This window comes from Acartia tonsa, chromosome 4 (genome assembly GCF_053477335.1).
Source record: "Acartia tonsa isolate MP-2025a chromosome 4, ASM5347733v1, whole genome shotgun sequence".
Taxonomy (NCBI): domain Eukaryota; kingdom Metazoa; phylum Arthropoda; class Copepoda; order Calanoida; family Acartiidae; genus Acartia; species Acartia tonsa.
Window position 1 is genome coordinate 46,926,423 of NC_137263.1, and position 25,560 is coordinate 46,951,982.

Sequence of the window (25,560 nt, forward strand, 5' to 3'; positions counted from 1 at the left end):
CGATTACCGTGGCTGCGCACCTAGCGCTACTCCTACACGGTACGGAAAAAGCGTCTTAACTGGCGCTTTTAGCAGGCTAAATCTGCTTGCCGTAGGCCAAAGGCCCACATATTGCGTTCAAAATGATGGAAATTCGACCTAAAAAGGCCGTCTCACGGGTCAGTTGGCTTCTCAGTTGGCGGCTGATTGTCCCCTTACTTGCCAAAGGGTCCAATCAGAGGTAGAATAGGCTAATTTCTGTAAGGCTCGATTGAAACACGCTGACACCAAGATGTGGTAAGCCGAACGTTTCAGCTCACAGGGTTGCGAGTTCGAGTCCAACGAGCCTTAGCCTTGAATTATTCTACCAAAACAAACTAGCAGGATTTAGTCATACAGAAATTATATATTTAACTGAATAATATTTACAATGAATGTTTACTATATATATACAACAGATTATAACAATGGTTAGGTTTGAAGGGGGTGTGGGACACAGGGGCTTAGCCCACGGCGGTAGACAGGCTGCGGGGGCAGCTGTGGTAAAAGGGGAGGCAGTTCCTCCCGGTTGTATAATTGCGTGAGGGGCGCGTGATAGCTGCGTGTTTGTGCCCCTCCCCACATTTAGGCAGGCCAGTTTGACCGCTGGATAGCGGGGTCACCGTCGGTCATGAGATAAATGGTGATATAATGGGATTAGTGCAGAGGGCTTGTTATGATAAGTCACAGCGTAGCAATTCTGTAAACTGCCCGTCCATCTGGTTGTCGTATTACCACAGTAGTATAAAATAATAGAAATAGAAGAGTAGAAGAATATTCTGAACCCTTTTTTCGTCAAATCTAAGAGAGAACATTCCTAGCAGACAAAAGTATTGTTTACTTTCGACTCAAGCTGATGTGGATTCTTAAAAAATGATAGACTCGCTATTCGATAGTGAGGCAAAATTATTTTTGTGAAAAATCATCCAAAAGCACATTAAAAATCTACAAAAATTAAACAAAATCATATGTTAATAACCCTCTTAAGATTTTATTTCATTTTTGTAAATTTTTTTATTCGATTTTGGAGGATTTTTCCAAAAATAATTTTGCCTCACCAGCGAGTTGCCAGCCTAACTTTTTTTTAAGAATCCAACTTTGTTTCAAGCTTTCAAATTGTAAACGAAATTTTTGGGCAATTAATTCTGATTCCGCAAAGCTTTCTACTAAGAAAATATACTGTTAACAGCTGACTTTTATGTATGTATGAAATGAAAAAAAACATGCCTTCGTAGGAAAATGTGTACATAATTTCAACCAATGAGATCCAATGTAAATTCCGATGCGATTCTCCTATTGGCTCAATCAGACATTCCCTCTCTTTCTTAGTACCTTTATTTATAAAATAAAGATTTACGCTTGGGTCATTTTATTCTATTTCTAAACCTACGGAGACTAAACCTGCAAGGCTACCTTGAACTGATTATAACAGAAAATATTTCTATATGGAAAGGATATTTTATTCCTAGTTTATTTCTCTGTAGAATGACTATTTTCTGCTGTAATCATTAAAGTCCAAGGGGGGGGGGAGGGGTAAAGGGGTTTTATGCCCCTTACCAAACCAATTAAATTACAACGCCCAAAAAAACATTATTAAACCTTCATTTACCCCCCCCCCCTCCCAATAAAAAGTTTGGATGTCCTTGTTCGCACCTAAATATCATTGTGGAAGTAAAATCGAAATACGTATCAGCGTAATTGAGACACCAACGCACAATAATTGTAGAATTACTAAAAAAATCAATATCAATTATTTTTATATATTTTTATTTCATAAATTAAATAAAGAAGTGGTGCGAGTTGTTGTGAGTACTGAGATTTCTACAACCAAATCTTTACCAGTAAATTTCTGTAGATTTTCTTCTTCTATATCGTTGATTTTTCTAGATGTCGTCGTTTCTTTCTGTCGTCTTTGTTGATGTTATTTTGTGATACCTTTACTAAAGCGACAAAAATAATGATTATGTGTTAACTTTATGTCTTTATTAAAGAGAAATTTCAGTGATTGGATGTAATAATTTAAGAAAAAATATTTTTTCCTCCAAATTTTCATAAAATAATCATTGAAATACTCTAAAATAAAAATCATATTGTTTTACTTTAAATGTGAGGTTCAATTATTTAAAAGACTAGAATATAATATTACATTTTAATAAATTTAATTTAATGCTAAAAGGCTAATATTTTAAATTGTAATAAATAAATTTTGGAACGGAACTTTTATATGTAAAGCTAAAAAAGCTTTTACATTATCATTTTAAATATTACACCTTAAAAGAAAAACCTAATAGAAAATTTAAATATTCTAGCTAAACAATCTAATTCTATAAATTATAATTATAATTTAATTTCTTTATATCACATTTCATAAATAATGCCATCCGTTTCCTCCATTTTGGAATTTTTATCATGTGCTTGAAAATAAAAATTGGGGATTCCTGTAATTTTTAAGGATATTTCTACTTTTAAAAAACTGTTTGAATACTAATTTACAGGCAGTTCTGTACATTTGTACTGCATATATTAACTAAGATATTTATGAAGAATAGTTATTAATCGCATCGTATTATAGACATCTTACCGCGGATAATAAAATGAAAAATTGTAAGGTAAAAACCTGTTTTGTTAGCCCACAGGGGTAAAAACTGGTATTAATTTATGATTTTTATTTTATTATCCTTGGGAAGTTGTCTATAATACAATACGATACATGATTTTTCAGTATGGGTCGGAACTAGTTCTAATCCCGCGGATATTGATCGGTTTCGAGCCATGCTGAAAAAGGAATTTTCTTAGTGACTCTCGACATAGGGTCCGTTGACACAGGCGCATGAGGCGGGCAGCTTGAACACGTCCATGGCGAAGGGGAAGTAGTGATCATAGGGATCGTACACAAGGAATCTGAAATAATAAATCTCTAAATATAGATGTATAACCAGACATTTACATGAATCCCCCTGTTGGGGACCTTTTTCTATATAAAATGCTTTCTGATCTTTTATAGCGACTTGGCTGTGTTAATATCCCCGAAGCTATTGGTTGATTTTCACAGACCCAGTTGAAAGTCTGCACAGGGTCCTCGGAATGGGGATATACAGTTATTTAACCCCTCCCCCTTAATTGTTTTACTCTAAAATAAAATTATAGGTTAGAATAAAAACAAATTCTCAACTTTAAGCGAAATCATATAAAAGTTAGGTATACCCTTTGGTTGATAAATACGCCAATACATGACTTAGCCTACACAATTTTAAAACCAAGAAAATAACATTTGTAAAACTGTGAACAAAACGAAAAAAGTTGTTTTCAAATTAATTCAATATTTCTATAATTAAGACATTTACGTTCCAACATCGCGTCAAGTCAGTAAAAATGAACTTTTAAGGCAATTTTTCCTATGTTCTATCAAACTTTAATTAAAAGTAATAGAATATCTTTATGTGTGTCTGTCTGTTTGTACTAAAATCTCTTTTTAATTACTTGACAGATAAATACCACTCTTTAAAAAAAAATATTTTATACGTCGTTATAATTTTTCTAAGGTACAAAGATTTTCATTATTTTTATGATTAAAATGAATTTACTTATCTTTTCATTAATATTTATAATGACTAAGCGAAAATAAATATATTTTATATATATCATCGCATTGTCATCATAAACCAAATTTCAATTGTTTAAAGTTTATAACATTTTATCAGATTAAAAGCTTTAATGTACTTATTAGAGTGATTGTCTAAATGGATGTAGAATATACGTGGATACCATGACAAGTGAAAAAATGTTGTCAATTTAGGTTGCTAAAGTAGAAAACGTTTATTGGCCAGTTCGTTCATCCAATAGGAGGGGATTGGGTAAAGGGGGTGGATGGTGGGTTTCGTTAATTTGGCCTGCTGCGAATTTCACTTTACAAAAATCTGGTAAAAGATCCATATACATCTATTGTTTTCTACAATATGAATTAAATTGAAACTTTGGTGTTGGTGGATTAAGTTTACTAGAAAATTGTAGAGTTCTTTGTTTGACCGTGATTTTCTCGGCTGCTAATTAAGGTTGAAAGTTGCTCATTTTTTTGGTGAAGATATCCCCTACCAAAGAGAGAGAGAGAGAGAGAGAGAGAGAGAGAGATATGTAGAAATCTAGAGAAATGATAAAAACAGAAAGAGAGTAATAGGGAGATAGAAAGAACTAAGAGAATTTGCAAAAAAGTTGTACAACTAACTATTGCACTTTTTTTCTACAAGACTTTGATGTAGCTTAGTTAACAGATAATATCATTCTCTTTAAACCTTCAACCAAGGGTCAACAGCCGCACATTGATAAATGATAGCGGTCATTCTATTGGTTATGGACGTCATACAACCATTTATGATTTTATGTTTTGGTGGACAAGTTTATATTTTGCAGGAAAGTGTCATGTGTGACGTAATAAAAAAATGCCTATTATCCATCACTTTTTTAGGGGTTTCCTTCATCTCTCATCTCGTATTTGTATGACGTCACACATGACACTTTCCACTGTCCCATGTTTTTAGGCTGCCAGTTGTGGATTGAAAAAATTTGCTCGACTGCAGTGGTTACTGAACACAGTTGTTTGGATACTGAACACAGCAGCGGCTGCCGAGCCGTTACTTTAACATTTCTTTCAACTTACAACTTACAAACCTTAATCTAAATATTTTAAAATGCTGTCAGTGCACTCCTACAAATATTTCTGCTTTCATTTTATGGTCAAATAAAAATATAAGATCTAAGTATAACATGTAGTACATTGAACATCTAAAAATTATGTAAACAAGGATGACAACCTTCATAATAGTAAATCTGAACAAAACAGACTTGAACATGTAGAGTAACAAGGCAATAAATATTCAATATAATTTAGAAGCCTTAACGAATATAGCTCTAAGTTAGTGGAAAGTGAGTGGACAAGTATATAAAGATTCATGGCAGAGGCGTTAAGTAGGGGATTTTTCAATAAAATAATCCCCCTTACAATAAAATTACACCCCTCTTGTGGCCTGTATTACACCATTCTTAAGCTCCCCCCCACCTTCGATTTGGGTTTAAGGGGGGTGTAAAAATTTTTAGGGGAATGTTAAAGTTTTCGAATGCGCTTCACGCATCCCCCTTGTCAAAACCCTGAGCACGCTACTGTTTGAAGATCTACATTAAAAAGGGAAATACTTCAGGGAGGAGGGGGATATTTGGCTGTTTATTACACTAGTCCCCAAAGTTCACAGTTTTATAAAAATGTTTTATTATTAGTTGGCTTACAAACTTTGGAAACTTCTATTGAATTTTGATTGGTTGGTTCAATAATTTGGTTTGATTGTTATTTTGTGTGTCATCATTGGGATGTACATCAATTTATCGGCCATTCTCTTATCTCTTTAGAATTAGATCCCTGGAAATACTTACAGATTTACCATTACAACAATAAAACAATAGGTAATTTAATTTCAGTAATTATTATAATAAGAGTAATGGTGTAATATCCGTGTAATTAAATAAATACAAGATACAATTGTTATATGCAAAACTTTTCTATATGGAGGGAATGGTAGGTCTTAAGGTTTGTATGAAATGTTTTCTATACAAGAATCTTAATGGATAAGACAATGGACGATAAATTGATGGAAGCTTCTAATGCCAATAAACAAATTTACCTCTTCTGTAGATTATATTAGATAGATCTATTGGTTGAAACATTTGGACATTCAACTTAATGAACCAACCAATCAAAATTTAATAGAAGAACTCGAAGTTTTGAAGCCAACGAAGAAAACGTGATTAATGAGTACTGTCCAATATTTTCTCCCTTCCGGATCTAATTTATGACAGCATCACAAATAAATATTCTGCACAGCTTTTAATTTTTACTAAAAGCTTCGCTATTATGAATGCTTGAATCCTTGTTTTAAATAATTTCATCTAATTTTATATAAAGAATCACATAAATACTCTTTGTCATTGCTTGCAAAATATTATAATTCATAGTCATTCTTTAAAGCGAAGCTTTTCTATAATTAGGATCTATACGTACGTAACGGCTAGCTCTTTTTAATAATTTAGGCGTGTTAAAATTGTTCTATCGATTTCAGACTTTCTTTTGTGATTCCTATACGTACGATCTAGAGAGTGTTTATTCTATTCATCTGATTTTTATAACAATGATTCTTAGTACAACAAGGTACTAAAGTTTAAGCGACCCATCTCTGTAATACAGTCCCAAAATTTAAGTATGTCCTTAAACAGAATCCTGTATTTACGCAATTTTGCAACAAGCTTATATACAATTTTGTTCTACTTTTGAATCAATAATCTGCTTATCAAGTTTGACACTCTACAAGTGTTCATGTTTGTTTGTTCTACCAGATTTCAGAGCCTCGCTTTTATGAATGTTGTCATCCTTGTTTAAATTAATTTAGTTTATCATTTACATAATAAACATTCTCTTATATTTAGGAGCAAAGATATTCTAAAAGAGAAGGTTTTTATATGCTACAGAAATTGGTCATTGGTCATTTGTATTGTATGACATCATTTTTTTCAATTAAAAGGAACACAGTAATAGTGTCTGACTGATTATGACGTAACAAAAAGAAATAAGCCAATGAGAGGCCGTTATTGACCAATGGTAAAATTTATAGTGGCCTCTCATTTGCTAATTTTTTTTGTTACGTCATAATCAGTCAGACACTATTACTGTGTTCAATTAAAAGCAATACAATTTTTCCCAAACCAGTATTAATTACAGATAAGTTTTTTTTAATGACTTAAAATAAATATCTATATCTTCAATTTTACACCTTAATATTCACATAGTGGTTGAAAGAATTATTTTTATTCTTTGTCAATTTATCATTTAATTCACATCATTATAAATCTTAAAAACTACAGTTTTTCTATATAAATCTTAGATAATTATATCTAGCTCTTATTTTTTTTATTCCTGTGAGGAGAAATTGAATTTAGGAGAAAAAAAATATTTGGAAGCAGAGTGGTATTTCTTCAACAAGGATGACGTCATCCATAAGTAGCAAAGGAAATGATTGATGGACAAACAGACAAAGTGAGTTATAGCAGATGTTGAAAAGTCATAAAAAAGTAAAAGTAAGAATATTCAGATGATGGAAAGAAAATGATGTAGCGGGTTACGTTGTATTTTCACAGTAGCTTTTCTCCTATTTCTAACCCTGCGAAGCAATCATGAACATTTACATAACCTTAATAACCTAAAATAACACATCAAAAGCTACTGTGAAAAAAGACGAACAAATGACGAACGGCCTAGTGAAAGGACTCACGGACGGACAGCCAAAGTGAATTATAAAGTAGCTTTGGTACTAAAACGTGGATTATAAAGTGTTTCCCTGAATGGCGAAATTATGACCTGTGGTAGATATTCTTCTGGTTACATGAAGTCTGATAGCAGTCAGGTACAAGTGGGCAGGGAGCACCAGGTGTTGTGCACTCCTCAACACGCGCAGTCTGGGTCAGTGTCTCGTAGTGCGCGCTCACGCCGTTCACAATGATCCTCCACTTGCCAGCAGCGTTTACGGCCCTCAGTGGGGTGACGTAAGCGGTGTTAGATGGGCATAGGTAGGTCTCCTGGCCAAGTTCCAGCAGACGGTCAACGCTGTTCTCTGTGTTGGCAAGAACGTCCTTGTACAGAGCGGCAACGCCAGCGTAGTTGTATTCTATTGCGTGGGAGATCTCGTAGGCGGGGTACTCGCTGTCCTCTAGGCACCAGCTCTTGGTGGTGTTCTTGCTGCAGTTGGGGGGACCATCATAGTGTGGCTTGGGCTCCTTGTATGGATGTGGTGGGGGAGCAGGGTGGTAACCACCAGGAGTGGGGGCAGCATGATGATAACCAGGCGCTGGGGTGTAGCCATATCCGCCGTGGGGGGCATATGGGTGGGGCGCGGGTGTGTACCCGTACGCATGGTTGGGTGGTACCATCATGTGAGGGGGATAACCAGGGGCGCCGTGATGGACAGGCGGGCTATAGGTGCTCACTGGTGTGGGAGGAGGATAGGCAGGCCCGTGAGCTGGGGGATGGTGAGCTGGTACATGGTGTGGAGGGGGAGCTGGGGAATGGTAAGGGTTGGGTCCTGCTGGGGTTTCAGACTTGGAGGCACAGTTGACATTTGGTAACCATATACTGCATACAACCTAAAACAAAATAATTAAAAAATTTACTTAATTAGAAAAATAAGAAACATTAAAGATCAATATTGGCGATTAGATTAAATAGAATTGACTTAATTGAAACATTAAAGTAAAGAAATAGAGGGGGAATAACTGTATATTCCCACCCCGTGAACCCTGTGACTACTCAATTGGGCCTTTGAATAACAGCTAATAGCGTCGGATATTTTACCACAGCCAAGTCGCTGTAAAAGAAAGCAATTTGCTAACAAACGAAAAAGGTCTCCAACACTGGTTCCAGGTAGTTGTCTGGGTTATAAATCTATACTACATAGTCATACATTTATAATAGAAAAAAAATAAACTTGCTCTCAATAATTACACGCCGAATTGTACAGATTTTACTATCCCCATATTCCTCTCCCTTTATCCCTTAAGAAGAGACAACTATTTAAAAAATCTAAAATATTTGTTTTAAACTTAAAGGTTAATGATATTGATAAACAAATGTTATGAAAATCAAATACAACACGAAGATGATTTTATATTACAATTTTTTGAAAACAATAAATTCTTTGCTAAACCCTGGGAAATAAATATTTAAAATGTGTAATCAATACGTGGTGGTACATGCGTTACAATCTACAATTAACAAGCAATATGGCTCTTTAATACATTTTATATTTTACAATGGGAAATACAAAAGACATGGATATGAGTATAAAGAGGATAAGAATCGTTAATATTTTACATAGATACAAAAGAGAGGAATTTATAAAAAGCGAAGTTTTTCAGTGAGCACGTCTTGGTAAGATCTTTTTGTTACTTTAGACATGTTAGAATTGTCCTCACAATTTCAAATCTTGGATGGTGATTCCTGTAACAGTGAGGTACGACTTAGAGAGAGTGTAGCAACTCTATAATCGTTACACGAAAGTCCGATCATTCATTTAAAATATGCTGATTTTAACATTTTTGAAAAAAAATTTTGTATGTTATAAATACCATACTCATCTGATTTTTGTAACAACGATTCATTGGACAACAAGCTAAAATAGTTTAGACGAACCCAAAATTAAAGCATATCTCTTTGAATAGAAATCTGTATTTACGCAATTTTGCAACTAGTTTGTATATATTATGGGTGCTTGCTTACATGTGAAGACCGGAGCACCGAAAACCCCCCCCCCCCCCGCTTAGTTTTGACAAAAATAAAAAATAAGGGGGGGGTAGTTTTTTAACCCCCCGCTTAGTTTTGACAAAAATCAAAAATAAGGGGGAGGTAGTTTTTACCCCCCCCCCCCCTTAATTTTGAAGAAAATCAAAAATAAGGGGGGGGGTAGTTTTTTCACTGTACAACACGCCAGAAAGTTGAGTGAGGTAAATCAAGTAAATCCAGTATACCAGAGGGGAAACCTTATTACAGGGATATTCATGTTTTGGGGCATAATTTCCTTATTTATTGACTTTGGCCAGTAAAAGGTTTTAATTTTGCGCAAAATTACCCCCCCCCCCCCCCCTTATTTTTGATTTTCTTCAAAATTAAGGGGGGGGTTAAGTCTTTGCCTTGCTGAGCACTTTTCCTCCTTGCCGTTTTCCAGACATTAAAAAACTACCCCCCCCTTATTTTTGATTTTTGTCAAAACTAAGCGGGGGGGGGGGGTTTCGGTGCTCCAGTCTACCACATGTAAGCAAGTACCATATTATGTTTTGTTTATACCCTTAAATTAATATTCTGCTTATCAATTTTCTCACTCTATAAGTGTTCATATTCATTTGTTTAAACGTTTGATTTCAAAGCTTTAATTTTATGAATTACATCATCCTTGTTTCCATAAGAAATGCAGATATAATTAGCTTAATGCTTAATATCGATAGAAAGTCAATTTAATCCAATTAAAATAAAAAGGTAAAAAACATCTCTATAAAACATACAGACCTTAGTTAACTAGTAGCTTCAGCACTAAAGTAATACATGGGAAGTAAAGTGTAAGTAAGTGAAAAGTAAAGAGGAAGTGAGGATATACTATCAAAGATTTTTATCCAGATTTTTATACACTTTTGGACACGTACAAACACAGAAATATACCAAGAAAGACACATACCAACAGAGAGTCACATTTGTAATTTTTGTATCTTTTACAACTTACTACTTAAATTTATAATAAAAACATCAAAAATAGTATTTCAATAATCACTAAATTTTCTCTAACAGAAGTTAGAAAAGCAAAATCCCAAAGAAAGGGGAAAATGGGCTAATTATTACACTAGTCCCCAAAAGTTTTGTAATAACGTTTTCTTATACGTTGGCTACCAACTTTGGGGACTTTTATTAAATTTTGATTGGTTGATTTATTAAGTTGAGTGTCCAAACGTTTCAACCACTAATTGTAATCTACAGTAGAAATTATTTTATCAAGTTATCGGCCATTGTCCTATCCCTTTAAATCCCTGGAAACGTAGAATCCTTGCAGAATTGATTGTTCACCAATAAATGTGTGTAGCAAATGTTGATTTGAAGGTTATTAGATGAAAAGGTGTATCATCACATGCGCCAAATGTATCATAGTATTAAATCATCGAAACCGCAACTGTTCATTTTAAATAACGTCCCCCTCGTTGTTCAAAACCTCTTTATTCTATTTGGTAGAAGATCTTTATAGTGTCTAGAAAAAAATGACGTCATACATTACAAAAGACCAATGAGAGTCTAATACGTACACAGACTAAAGAACCCAGTAATAGTGTCGGACTGATTATGACGTAAAAAAAATTAGCCAATGAAAGGCCATTATTGACCAATGGTAAAATTTGTAGTGGCCTCTCATTGGCTAATTATTTTTTTTTACGTCATAATCAATCTGGAACTTTTACTGGGTTCCAGACTAAATTACTAATGGCAAGCCAGTAAACATTTTATTTGACCAATGGTAGGCCAGTATGAAGTAATTTTTTTTTGGCCCTACGAAAAGCTTCTATTTGATATTGTGAACATTTTCGAATAGTATATGATGATATGGGGTAGTGATGACACACTTGTATGATAATCCTAGTAAAATACTCTCCCACGACCACAGCTAGGGTTGGAAATCAGTGAAAATTATTACAATTATTCCAACAAAAAAAAAATTTTCTTTAATAGCCCTTTCACAAATTTTTCCTTAGAGAAGGAAAAAATCTTTCATGTTATAATAGAAACAGTACACATTTTTTTTGTGAAATTTTATCTTTGCTTTATTTTAAGAATAGAAAATTATATTTTACTTGTATAAATCATTTTAAAGTGTAAACTTTAAAATCTTTCTTTGTATGACTTAATTCAGTGACCAAATTAAAATAAATTTTCTTTTAAAAAATTCGCTGCATCAAAAAATCTAATTCTTGTAATGAAAACACAAACAAAAGTAACCAGGAATTGTTCACATGGTTAAAGCACATGATAATGAACCTAAATTTCTAGAAAAGTGGCACAATTTTCAACATTTTTTACAGCATTTAGAGTAAATTTGCCAAGAAACAATGGCTGTGTCAAGAAAATTTATGTATACAAGTGTCAGGGAGATACATGGCATAGCATATTGTTTATTGTCCATCAAAGAGGTTGCCTAACAAAATCCAAAATTTTCAAATGAACTAATTGATTACCCTCCCACCCTTCTTTTTTAATTGTTTTTAATATAATAAATTTGTGATGTTTTCTTTCAAGTTTGGTCCGGTTATTTATTAAGTTTTAGGAATTCATTACACAAGGTACATACAGAGAACAAAAAGTATAAGAAATATTTTTAGGGGTGTAAGCAAAATTGGAGGGGGGGTTGTATGGATGTTTTTCGGAAGCTGGTTTAACAAATCCATAATCCATCTTTACTCTTCAATTTTGTCAGCTACTAAAATAACATTTTAAGAAATCTATATAATGACAGTTATGTGAAGCCAGAGCCGTCCGGACATTCAGACCAACCCTAATTTTAGAAAAGCCTCGCTTTTAACAAGAGGAGCAAAAGAAAAAACTTTAATTTTTCATTCCAGTAGAATGAACAAAAATGTTAAACTTTTGTGAAAACTTATTTAATTAAACAAGATTGTTGTAAAAAGATGAAATAATATTTCAAATTCTGAAGACTTTTGAGTCAAAAGATATGCTACAAGTTTGAAGACTAAATAGTTAGAAACATTTATTAAACACACACACACAACCACTCACAACCCCCCACACACAAATAAACAAAAAATTGACAAAGATAAAAATAAAATTTTATAAGACAAAGTACAACTTCTTAGAGTAACTTCTCTAGTAAAATTATTTCTTTTCAACAGTGTAATAATAAATGCATAAGTATAGATGTATAACCCAGACTACTACCTGGACCCGGTCTTGGGTAACCTTTTTCGTCTGCTAGCAAATTGCTTTCTGCTCTTTAATAGCTACTTGGCTGTGTTACTATTTACAATGCTGATATTAAAAGACCCAATTAAAAGTCGGCACAGGGTCCACGGAGTGTGGACATCCGCTATTCAACCCTTTCGCACTGTATTTTTTTATTTTATAGTGAAACATAACTAAAGTCAATGGAAGTTCATATTGATTGTAAGTTAATTAATCTATTTCAAAGCTTAATTTAGATTTTCTAAATTTGCTATTTATACAATTACTTGCTAATAACAGACATATGTTACAAATACTTAAATAAACAATGAGATTACTTTTTAAAAAATTAACAATGCAATTTTGTGAGTTTTGTGCAATGATGTATGCAAATTATTAACATATTCATTTATCAAATAACATTAAAACAAGGATAACAACATACATATAAGTATTATGGAGCGACAAGCGGATAAAGTGAATTATAGAGTAAATGTTTGTGCTTTGCTACTTATGGATGTGGTCATCCTTGTTCATCGATATATTTTTGATTAAAAAATAGTTATTTCGGATAAAAAAATATTCAATTTGTTATTCACATTAAGATTTTTATGTAAAGAAAAAAAAATATTTTTCTTATTTACTTACAAGCCCATTATTTAAATTTTCCAAAAAAAATTTTAAGCCATTTTAAATTGACAATATACATCTCTTTTTCTTATAATACTTTTATATAAAGTAGTAAGGAATTTTTTTCTGAAGCTTAAGATCTTAATAACTACTAAACCATTTCGGCTCTCTATTTTAGGTAAGCTTCACATAGGTCCCATGGTGGTTTCATGCTATTTTATTTAAGATTAAGGTCTTAGAATCATTTTACGCTATTTTTCTAGTCCATTCTGCTTTTTTTTTTTTTGCATACACAGCTTTTAGATTCTAGGGACGCAGCCTCTAGTGTATAATATACCGCATGTAATGTAAAGTATGATAAAAATGTATTTTAAAATAAAAAAAAAAAACTAACGCAGATGCTTGTAAATAATTTTACACAAGAAACTACATAAATATTGCACGGTAAGGAGATAATTTTGCATCACATTCTTGGAATAATTAAATTCTTAAACTCGTAAACCTTTTTTCATAACTGTTTTTTTTTATAACACAGCTACTCTATAATTCACCTTGTATGTCCGTGAGTCCATCGGTCCGTTTTTTAGTAACACGACTTTTCTATAATCCGACTGTCCAACGGTCGCTCTTAGTTAGTGGCTAAAAAAATGACAATACAAATGACCTATGATAGGCCAATACAAAGACTAAATTGCCAATGGCACGCCAGTATACATTTTAATTGACCAATGGTAGGCTATTATGACGTCATTTTTATAGGAACTATAAAAAGCTTCTTAAAAAAAGTATTTCAACAGTTTCTTTCTTACTATAACACTTAATTAAGGAGAATTTACTTATTAATAAGTACTTAGAATTTCTGCATTACAGTTTACTGTTTGTTTTTCATTTCAAATATTAAAAGCTTGACAATGCTGCACCATTAATTTTACGATGACTTAAAAACTTTGGGTACTTTTAGTAAATATTTGTTGGTTGGGGTCAAACTAACAGTATCCAAATTTTTGTACCATAATATTAAACAACGGAAGAGTTAATTTGTGTTTATCAACATTAAGATTCAATATCAGTTTAACGTCCATTGTCTTATCCCTAAAGTTCTCTGGGTCCTAGAATAATTTACAGTCCAATGTCCCCTCCCTCTCTGAAATTAAACAGCCTCTTTTTAAATCTAAAGACAATAATAAAAATTTTTTTTGACCAAACAATAAGCTTTTTAAAAATGTTTAGTACATATTGTTTTATGAATATTTGTATCATTTACTGTTTTTAGAAATATGATTATTTTAATATACTGTTATTATATTCAAGTTCAATGTTAAAAAATAGCGCAGAACTAAATAACAAGAACAAATACGCGCCAAAATAGAGGCAATATAAAAGGAAAATTATGAGACATAAAGAATATTTAGGTATGACAATTTAAGTCAAAATGGAATATTAAATTTAAACGGGAAATGTCTTTTTTTTTCATTCTTCTAATCCTTAAATAAAAGTACCAGGATGTCTATCTGTGTTTCTGTATGTCTGTGTATCTGACTGTCTGTACTAAAGGATTTCGCTAACCGCTGAACCAAAATGGTTCTCCCATACAATATAGCTTCTCATGGGTCCTGAGAAGGTTTATAACTTTTTGGGGGGAGTGTACCATCAGCCCTTAAATGATATCGCCCCTAGAAAAAAATTACACCCCCAAATAATTTTAAAACTAAAATTGAAAATGGGACCTCTAGGGGCTTAGCTGCAATGAAAAATATAAACACTAAAGAATTCTTTACACCTTGTATTGGATTGTGTTAGAATACATTGTCTATTACATACATCAAATGAGAATTATAGAGCAGCTTTGCAACAAACAAAAAATGTGGCTGTCGTAATTACTTTAAAATCAAACCAATTTGGGCAAATTGGATTGAAACAAATGGCGTTCTATTCAATTTTATAAACAAGTGTCCGTTCGAAACAGACACACAATTTTAATAAATATTAGGTAGACCTATGTTTTTATATAAGGCCTCTGTGTTAGATAGTCATACTTATTTTGGGGGACATCTGCTATATTCCCATTTCTTCTTATTTGCTATTTTTCGTTTTAATTGTAATTTCTACATATATAGAAATATATTATAAGTCATGTGAACAATGAACATGTAGCTTTATCGATGATCTTGTAATTTTTATAATAGGTGTATTTGTAATATTATCTTTCGGCTATGCCCCTAGCATAAAGGGGCATCTTAGAATCGCCGGTAGGGGTTCAACCCGTCTACCATCAACTTATTATGGAGTTTAGGTGTATTCAAATTATAAAATCAAAAGGAAAGTAGGTAAACTCTCAAGGGTTGACCTATTCTCCCCCTATAAATAAATCAAAAGAATTGCAATGGTTGAATATCTTCCAAAACAGACAGAGAGACATCCAGCTACTTTATTACATAGGATATATGGCTCTACATCCAGATTATACAACCTTTACTTTGTCGGAATTATTGTTTTACTACTATATGACCTAAAAACAACAACATATTGAGGTTCATATTTTTATTTTTAGTAGCATAGCTACTCTATATTTAAGTACTGTTCTCACAAAGTATATCTACCTTTCTTATTTTTTTGTGCAATTAAAAAAATAATAACTTACAATTTTTAAAAAAATATTTAAAAATGTCATAAAATGTAAAAATCTATTTAAAATGCAATGCTAAAATATTTTTTTGATAAATTTGATAAGCTTCTTTTAAATACATAAAAAAGAATAAATTGCCTTCTTTTTCACTCCGTTTCAAATATTATTTTCATTCTGAAATCGGATTAATTCTTAATTCGTATTGTTTACCCTAACAATTTTTCTATAATATGAACATTAAAATCCAGAAAAACAATGCATTCTGCCTATATAATGAACAACAATAATATAAATAAATATTTTTGATATAAAATGTCCCTTGTTGTGAGCAGTGCCTAACCCCAGCTTATCCATCTAATGTTAATAGATATCTTACACTTTGAATGACCTTTCCAACATATTTTTCTCTATTTGCTTTGTGGCTTAGAATAATAATAATATAGAAAAACAGTAGCAAAAAAGCAATGGGTCGACCGACGATATTGTAATCCAAGCTGCCTCTAAATTTAGTTGCCTTATTGATAGCATTGTTCTAGGGCTAGTTAGGCAACCAGCTTTTTCCATTTGCTAACATAAAAATATTTTGCTGCCTTATGCCAGCCGCCAAAAAAATGTAGCTACAAAGCCCTTGAAATAACAATTTGTATATTTGTGTTTTGCCTCTTTATCAAGTCAAGCTTAATAATAAACAACGATATTTTTAACATTCAATGAACGTGCAAAGGTTTTCTATATGACAATTTTTCTATGGTGCTATCTTTTCGTTTTGGTTTGCATCGAACATGCACACACACACACACACTTTTGCTATTATTATGTGCACCTAAACTTTTGATCCATCTTAGATAAATAAATACCTTAATCCATTTACTAAAAGGTGTGAGAAAAGGAGACGAGAGGGGGGGGGGGAGCGAGGTTAAGCAAGAGGAAAAAAAATAGAAAAATGAGATAACTCCTGACTTCCTCTTTTCCTGTGACATTTTTTAGAAGAAAAAAAGTTAGTTTTATCTTCTAACCAAGCACGATTATATCCAGAGAGAGAGAGGGGACAATGGGCTGTTTATTACTCTAGTCCCCAAAGTTTTTAAATAACGTTTTCTTATTTGATGGTTTAACAACTTTTTGGACTTTTGTAGAAATTTGATTTGTTGGTTAATTAAGTTAAGTGTCCAATAATTTCAACTACTAATTGTAATCTACGTAAGTTGTAATTTTGTGTATTATTATTCGGGATGTAAATCAACTTATCGACTATTGTCTTATCCCTTTAGATCCCTGATTATACCCATGTCCATTACAGTATAATGTTTAAGAGTTATCCTAAAGTAAACAAATCTAGGCTTTACGAATTTTTTGGTTATATTTTTTACTTGAGTAAGTGACCAGTAATAACAGACTAGCGGACACTTAAAGCCTAAAAAAAACGCTACTCATTTTTCCCATATGAAGTACTTTTATTACCAAATTTGAACTTCATAAAGGAAAAATATGTACAAAATATCTCAATAATGATGATCTACTTTAGTTTCAAATACAGAAAATCATTTGTCATTTCTTGAAATATAAAACAATAATCATTATATAAAAGTAATAGGATGCTTGACTGTGTGTGTATGTGTGAAAATGTACCAAAATGTCTCTTTAACTGCTTACCGACCGATATGGCTCTCATATTTACAGTGAAGCTTCTTGTAAGTCCCGGGAAGTTTTTTTTAGTTTTTTTTGGAAACGCTACTACCCTAGCCCTAGTGTATACTAAATGTACTAATGGGAATTTAAACTTTTAGTTTCAAATCAAAGTTTGTTTTTAATATAGTTAACAAAAAATTTAACTTTATCATTTTTTTTTGTCATATTGTTCTTTCACTTAAAATTATTTTTAGCGTCAAATAAGCACAAAAAAATTGTTTGTTGTCTAGATGTAATTTAAGAAAACCGCCTATAATTACTTAAAATTGCATCCGTTTATTTATTATCAAATTCCTAGCCGCCGAGCCACTCTTTTATATAAAGTAATCCACAGCCGCAACTGAGCCGCTCTAAAACATATTACGTCGGTTGGCGGCTTTGCAGAGAAAAATAAAAAAAAAAAAAATGATGTGCAACAAGAAGCAAAATTATCTAATTTCTGTATTTCCTTTCAATTGCAAACTTTATCAAGCAGAACAACTTATAAAGATAGAGTGTAGGGGGGGGGGGGGGGGGAATTACTTACAAAATAATTAATTAGATAAAGCTTACTGTCTACTATATAAAAATCATTATCTAATACAATTATTGCAAATTTTATAATACTCGCAAATTTATGGAGATTGACTTCGAGCGTTTAAAATCAACTCTTTCAAATATAGCTAGATTTAATCTGAATCATAATTAAAAAAAAAATATTGTATAGTTTTATAAATATTGTCCACGAAAAAGAAAATATGTATAATTAAAGCATAAATCCGTGTATTTAAGGGCCTCTACATGATTTCTCATGTTCTTATCTGCAAACAACTGTCAATATATATTATTTAAACTATTGTATTAGCTTTTATATGGTCTTTTTTTACAGAGTGCCCGAATGGATAGAGGATATGACCTACCCTATACCAATGTGAGGTTTAACTGACTAACATTGACTTTTCTTGAAAGTTATTCAAAAATCTTTAGCATTACAAACAAAAATTATGCCACACCTCAAAAAATAAAATAATAAATAAATAAATAGATCTTGTTATCCGTTACATCCTGTTTTAAAGTGTAGTGCCTGTTAGGGATATAAAGGGATAAGACAATGACCGAAAATGGATGTACATTCACAATGATGATATACAAAATTACCCCTTTTGAAGATTACAATTAGTGTTTAAAAGAATTTGGAAACTTAACTTGATGAACCAACCAATCAAATTTCAATAATTGTTCCCAAAGTTATTGAGCAAACGAATAAGAAAGCGGTATAATAAAACTTTGAGGACTCTTGTAATAATCGGCCTAATATGCCCTCCCTCCCGGATTGCCCTTGTATGAAATAAATTATGTTATTGTTACCCAAAATAACCCATAAAATGTTGATTTTCCTTTGTTAAATTGCCAAAAATAATGAGGCATGGTGACACACGTCTAACCTTTGACTATTATCAGTTAGTTTTTACTTGATAAAATCGAAGCTTTTCTATAATTAGGGTCGGTTCTTCCGTCCGTTTGTCCGTCCGTAACGGTTAGAGTTTTAAGTTAATTTAGACTTGTTAGAATTATCCTATCGATTTCAAACTTTGCGTGGTGATCCCTATAACAGTGAGGTGGTATTTAGTAATCGTGCTTACTTTATAATTGTTACCAGAATGCAAGTACGCGCATTTCAGTCATGTTGATTTTTAACTTTTTTGACAAAATTTTTTGGAATACTGATTTAAGGGAAAACAAAGTACAATATTATACGCCAAGCATCTCTATATTCAAGTCCTATAAATGCAAGTATGTCCTTTAAACAGTATTCGTTTGTCCTACCGTTTCAGAGCTCCGCTTATATGGATGTTGTCATCTTTGTTATAATATAATCAGATGATTAGGTTCTCCCTAGATAATTTTGTCTAGCTGTTATTTGTTGTTGATATTTTAAAACACGACTAATATACTAATATATCATAGGTACGTACAGAAGGTGGTAGGGGGGGGGGGGGTCCCCAGCAATGCAAAACCTCTCTAGTGTCTTCGCTTAACCCTAGATATAAAAACACAGACAGACACACACACGTTCTCTTACTTCATAAAAATACTGAACCAGCAACATTGAACTAGATTAGAGAAATATACCCCCTTGTTTTCTTTTAGGGGCTATTTCTCCCCCAAAACAGTTTTAAAACCTTAGCTGGGCCTAAACTAAACCATTTCAAATCACTGGATAGCAAGATCTTTCGCTACAAACACACATACAGATAGCCAAGGCATCCTAAGGTGGATTCTTAAAAAAAATTTACCCCACTAATCGGTTAGTGGGGCAAAATTGTTTTCGAGAAAAATCCTCCAAAATCACATTAAAAAGCTACAAAAATTAAATAAAATCTTATGTTAATAACCCTTCTATGATTTTATTTAATTTTTGTAGATTTTTAAAGTGATTTTGGAGGATTTTTTTCATAAACAATTTTGCCCAACTAACCGATTAGTGCGGCAAATTTTTTTAAAGAATCCACCTCTGTTTCTTTTATGTATTACATAAGAATTATGAACAAAATTTTCATTGTGATTTTAACATGATACTGCTATCTTTTGGGTTCATTCAATCAAATAAACAATAATAAATCTTTCTTTATTTGATTCTTTGATTGAAATAAATAATAGTTATTTCTCGCATCGTACTATAAACAGCTTTCCGCGGATATAAAATGTACAATTATAAGATTAAAACCAGTTTTTTTTATCAACCCGAGATGCCGAAGGCACGGTCTAAAAAACTGGTTTTAATCTTATGATTGTACATTTTTATATTCGTAGAAAACTGGATATAATACGATGATTTTTCTTATGGATGAGATCCGGTTCTAATACACCGGATATTAATCGGTTTCGAATGAATACGAGAAAAATGTTTAGAGTTACACCTATATAAACTTTAAAATCACTTTGAGGATCATTAAATATTGTTTTTTCTTCCCAAAAGTACTTAGCAATATTTATCATTGATATAATTATGTTTTGCTATTAAATAAACTTAAGTTTTAAGGCTTTAGTTGAAATCAGGGATCCAAAGGGATAAGACAATGGGCGATAAATTGATATACAACCTCAATGTTGATAAGCATAATTACCCCTTATATAAATTATGAATTAACCAATAAAAATCTTATAAAAGTACCCAGAGTTTTGATCGATTAGGAGATAACGTTAAAAATATTTTGGTACTAGTGTAATTAATAACTTAATGTCCCCTCTTCCTTGTTAAATCTATTTTTAAGTTTTAAAGAAATTACGTAGTATTTTTTTAGAATAAAATACTTAAACATTTTTCATTCTTTAAAAAATATAATCCGTACATAAAACTAATGTATCTACATATGAATGAAATGTTCCTTGTTGTATATTTATTGGCTGCTGTGAAACTAATAATGCTTGGTTTATATCCTGTTCATAACACATTAATAACAATAATCAATTCTTATAGTTTCTCAATCAACAGAAAGAAAGATAAAAGCAAAGATCTGAGACAGTTTTTATTGATTGCGGCCGGGTGCGGATTGAAAACAGATGAATAGGATAATAATACCATAAAATTTTTTGTCAAAAAAGTTAAAAATTAACATGTTTTAAATAAACGTACAGACATTCTGGTAACGATTATAGAGTTGCTACGCTTTCTGAATCATGCCTAACTGTTTTAGAAATCATCATGCAAAGTTATAAATCGTTTCTAACATGTATAAATTCACAAACAGACGGACCGACCCGAATTATAGAAAAGCTTCACTTTGGAAAATGCGACTTGTCTTGTTTGCAGCTAAAGATTTTAGACTTTTGCAAGTGTCATAAATGTTAACCAAACTGCCGCTATCTGCCGCAGTTTGTGGCTGATGTTTAGATGCGGAAGCTAGGGGTTATTAAATTATTGGCGGCTACAGCTATCCTTCCCTCAAAATAACTGATGTAAGAATATACCGTTATTTATTACTTAATAAGTAAAATTGTCAAAGGTCTATAAATTTAATTTTAAATAGTAAAAAGCTAAAATTTATTGATACCAATTATTGCAATGAAATATAGTTATTATATAAACGTTTTTTTATACCGTTTGATGTCATCAAATCATAAATTTTATAACTATTATCACAAAAAGGTAGAAATCAATAAGCGAAAAACCCAGAGATATAAAGGGACAAGACAATGGCCGATAAATTGATGAACCTTCCTAATTATAATACACAAAATTACCCCTTCCTGTAGATAACAATCAAAAGGTTGAAAAGTTTAGACACTCAACTAAGGAACAAACCAATCAAGTTTGAATAAAAGTACCCAAGGTTTGTAAGCCAACAAGAAAACAATATAACACAACTTTGGGAACTAGTGTAATAATATGCACAATGTCCACTTCTTCCCTGCAAAAACTGGTCTTAGAGGAATGAAAGAAGTTTTAAAAAAGGCTTTAGATGCTTATTTTTCCCCCAAATCACAAGGTAACAAGGATGACAACATCCATAAAAGCGAAGCACTGAAACGGTAGGACAAACAGACATTAACACTTGTATAGTGTCTAAACTGAATAATCAGAATATAAAAGTACAAGAGTTGAAGCAAAATTGTAAGTAAATTTGTTGAAAAACTGCTTGATACAGGATAATGTTTATGGACATACTTCCATTTTTAGGACTTGATTATTCGCTTATAATATTGTTCTTTGTTGTCCCAGGAATCAATAGACCAAAAATCAGATCAAACGGATAATTAGATCACATAAAAATTTGTTGTTAAAAAAGTAGAAAAATCAACATGTTTAAAATGGACATACGGACATTCTGGTAATGATTATAGAGTTGCTACGCTTTCTAAATCGTACCTAACTACAACAGGAATCTTCATGCAAAGTTTAAAATTGATAGGACAATTTTAACATGCCTGAATTAACGAATAAAAGCTATCTATCTCGGACGGACGTACGGACGGACCGACCCTAATTATAGAAAAGCTTCGCTTTTAAAAATTTAAATTTTGTAGGGTACCTCAATTGAACCCTTAATTGAACTATACTCCATAATCATATTAATTATCGCTATTCATAAGTCGTTTTTTTTTAATGAAATGAATTGTGGCAATGACTATAATTTTATTGTTATCATTGTTACATCGTTTTTAAATTGGCTTCAATAAAAACATCAACTATCATTTTTGCAATATCTAGATAAATATTCAAAGAAACAAGGATGACAACATACACAATTAGCGAAGTTAATAAATTACAAAATTTACTATAATGACAAATGAACAGACCAGGGATAACAGACAGAGACCAAGTAAATAGGGCATAATGAAGTAAATTTTTAGGTAAAAAGTTCCACTATCTTGTATAGCAGACATAAGATTATAGAATAATTAACTCGACCAAAGTAAAATTGACAAAAGGACTGAAAACTTTTTCACAACAGGGAGGGAGGGGATATTGGGCTATTTATTACACTGTTCCCCAAAGTTTTATTATAACGTTTTCTTATTTGTTGGCTCAATAACTTTGGGTACTATTTTGAATTTTGATAGGTTGGTTCATTAAGTTGAGTGTCCAACAACTAATTGTAAACTATAGAAGGGTTAATTTTGTGCATCATCATTTGGAGTGTACATCAAATTTTAGTAAGTTTGTAGGACCACCATGAGTTCAGAAACCGTGATTTGATAATAAAAACTGCAGCCATATTTAATATCGTGCCGGGTTAATCATCCTTAGGGGTCTTTAATTGTAATATTGCAAAGAAAAGAATACATATTTATAGTTTGCTTAATTAAAAAACAATACAGGGATCGGCAGCCGCACCATTAGGCTAGAGAAACACGCGCACCCGCTTGCCTTTTTTGGACAATCTTTATTTATAACAACCAGTAATCAATCAATTATCAGCCGAGCCAATACTTTTAACGTAGCAAAAAATCCAAAGCCTTGCCCAATCCAATTTTATAAATTAAATGCAGCCACAGCCGATCTTGCGGCGGGCACGCCCGTAATAATTTTCTGGTAGGATTAAGAGAAACAAAAAACTACAACAAGAGGTATACAGAAAATATGATCTTCATCCTATTCTGGATAAAAATTCAAAGTTGTCTCAGTTTCGAGCAAAGATATTAGTCACGAGGAAGGGGTAAAAACTTCCAAAGGGGGTTTGAAAGTTTAAGGAAGACTTTACAGTACCATTGGTAAAATCACTTTAATAATCTCTGTAAGAACCCCTGCCCCCTTCCCATAATACTTGTTTATTTCTAGGGATGTTTTTTGAAACTCATAAAACCTAACATATCAGCATTACAATTACTTTTAGTAGATTGACTTCTAAATAAGTGGGGGAGGGGGTACTTATTCAAATCGAAGGGGTTTACTTATGTTTTTAAAGTATAAATCTTCATTTGACTATTACAAAGATTCGCTGAAAATAATAGACCATTCAGTAAGCGCTTTCTGAGATCTTATTCTTATAAACTAATAATTGAAACTGTTGTTAAGGGTGCATGGTTTGTTATTGTTAATCCACTCACAAAAAAAAAGGATTTTGCGGATTATCTTGAAAGGCAAATAAAACTAGACAGTAAGAAGCATTTCAAATATCATATTAATGTATAATAGTATGCTTCATTAACTAATTATTTAATATTTTATTGCCATTTTTGAATATATACAAAAATTTAACTATTTTTTTGCACATATTTAGATTTTATTGCAATTACATTAAAACACATTTATTACGTTTAAAAGCTAAAATAAAATAGTTTTTTTTTGTATTTTTGAAGTAATATAGCGTTGATTTCAAGACGTATTGAAGTCCAATACAAAGGGATCTTAAAGGATAAGACAATGGACTAAAAATAGATATACATCCTCAAACACTATTACCCCTTCTGTAAATTCAAATTATTGGTTAAAATGTTTGAACACTAATAGGTTGGAACCAACCTATTCAAATTTAATAGACATATCCTACGTTTTTGAGCCAGTGAATAGGAAAATGTAACAATAAAACTTTTGGCGCTAGTGTTATTTACAGTCAAATGTCTCCTCCCTCCCTGCAAAAAATGAACTTATATTACTAGCAGCGGCGAAGCTATTTTATAAATAGGCTAAATAGTTTGTTACTACGTAATCTAATGATCTAAAGATTTTAAAGTAAAAAATCCTTAAAATCTATTCATCTAATGCAAAAATCATATTTTTTTACAATAAATCTCGAGAAAAAAATAAAAACTGTTCTTATTACTGTGCTTTTTATGGACATTATTTTTCTAGTTTTAACATAACATTTACACTAAGAGAAACCCAAAATATTAAAAAAGACTTAAACATTAATGATATAGAATTAATTCATTATTTTTATATGATATTTTCACCATTTTTATCATATATCATAAAATATGATTATACACTTTTAAATAAAACACATTTCACCAAATTTAGAATTTCGTTATTGACTGTCATTAAATGATAAATGTTAAAAATACAAAAATAAATAAAAAAGTACCAATAAAATCGGTGTATATAGCAGCATGTTGATCAATGTAAGGAAGGGATGGTGGAGGGGGGTTGGCTGTTATCTCAGTACTGAAGCTTCACTTAACCAACCATATGTGGTGTTAGCTCACATACCAGTGCCGTCGCGCTCACGGATCTAGAGGGATTACACAATGGCCGGTAAATTGATTTACACTCCCAATGATGATACACAATATTACCCCTTATGTATATTAAAAATAGTGGTTGAAACGTTTGGAGACCAAGATAAATGAACCAACCAATCAAAATTCAATAAAAGTTCCCAAAGTTGATAATCTAACGAATATGAAAACGTTACATATAATAAGACTTTGGAGACTAGTGTAATAAACAGCCCAATGTCCCCTTCGTCCCTGCGTGGCGCTCAAGTATTTGTATGTCTGTTTATTATTATGATGGTATGTTCACCCTTTGTCTGAGTGTTTTGCTGCGTGTAATTTGTAGACGCATGTGAAATATCTTTATTATTATAGTTTAAAACAACAAATGACACCATTAATTGTCTTCTTTATCATCTTTATATCCTATTATATAAAT

General features: G+C 31.9%; 1 protein-coding gene across 1 annotated transcript; it reads right to left on the reverse strand.

Annotated features, from left to right (window-relative positions):
* Nucleotides 1–1,768: 1,768 nt before the first annotated feature.
* Nucleotides 1,769–25,075, reverse strand: LOC145317467 (uncharacterized). The gene is made up of 3 exons (XM_080158562.1): nucleotides 24,992–25,075; nucleotides 7,415–8,196; nucleotides 1,769–2,919 (listed from the first exon to the last, which is right to left on the reverse strand). Exons 1-3 carry the CDS (start codon nucleotides 25,016–25,018, stop codon nucleotides 2,811–2,813), a joined length of 918 nt encoding a protein of 305 aa, XP_080014688.1. The 5' UTR covers nucleotides 25,019–25,075; the 3' UTR covers nucleotides 1,769–2,810.
* Nucleotides 25,076–25,560: the final 485 nt, after the last annotated feature.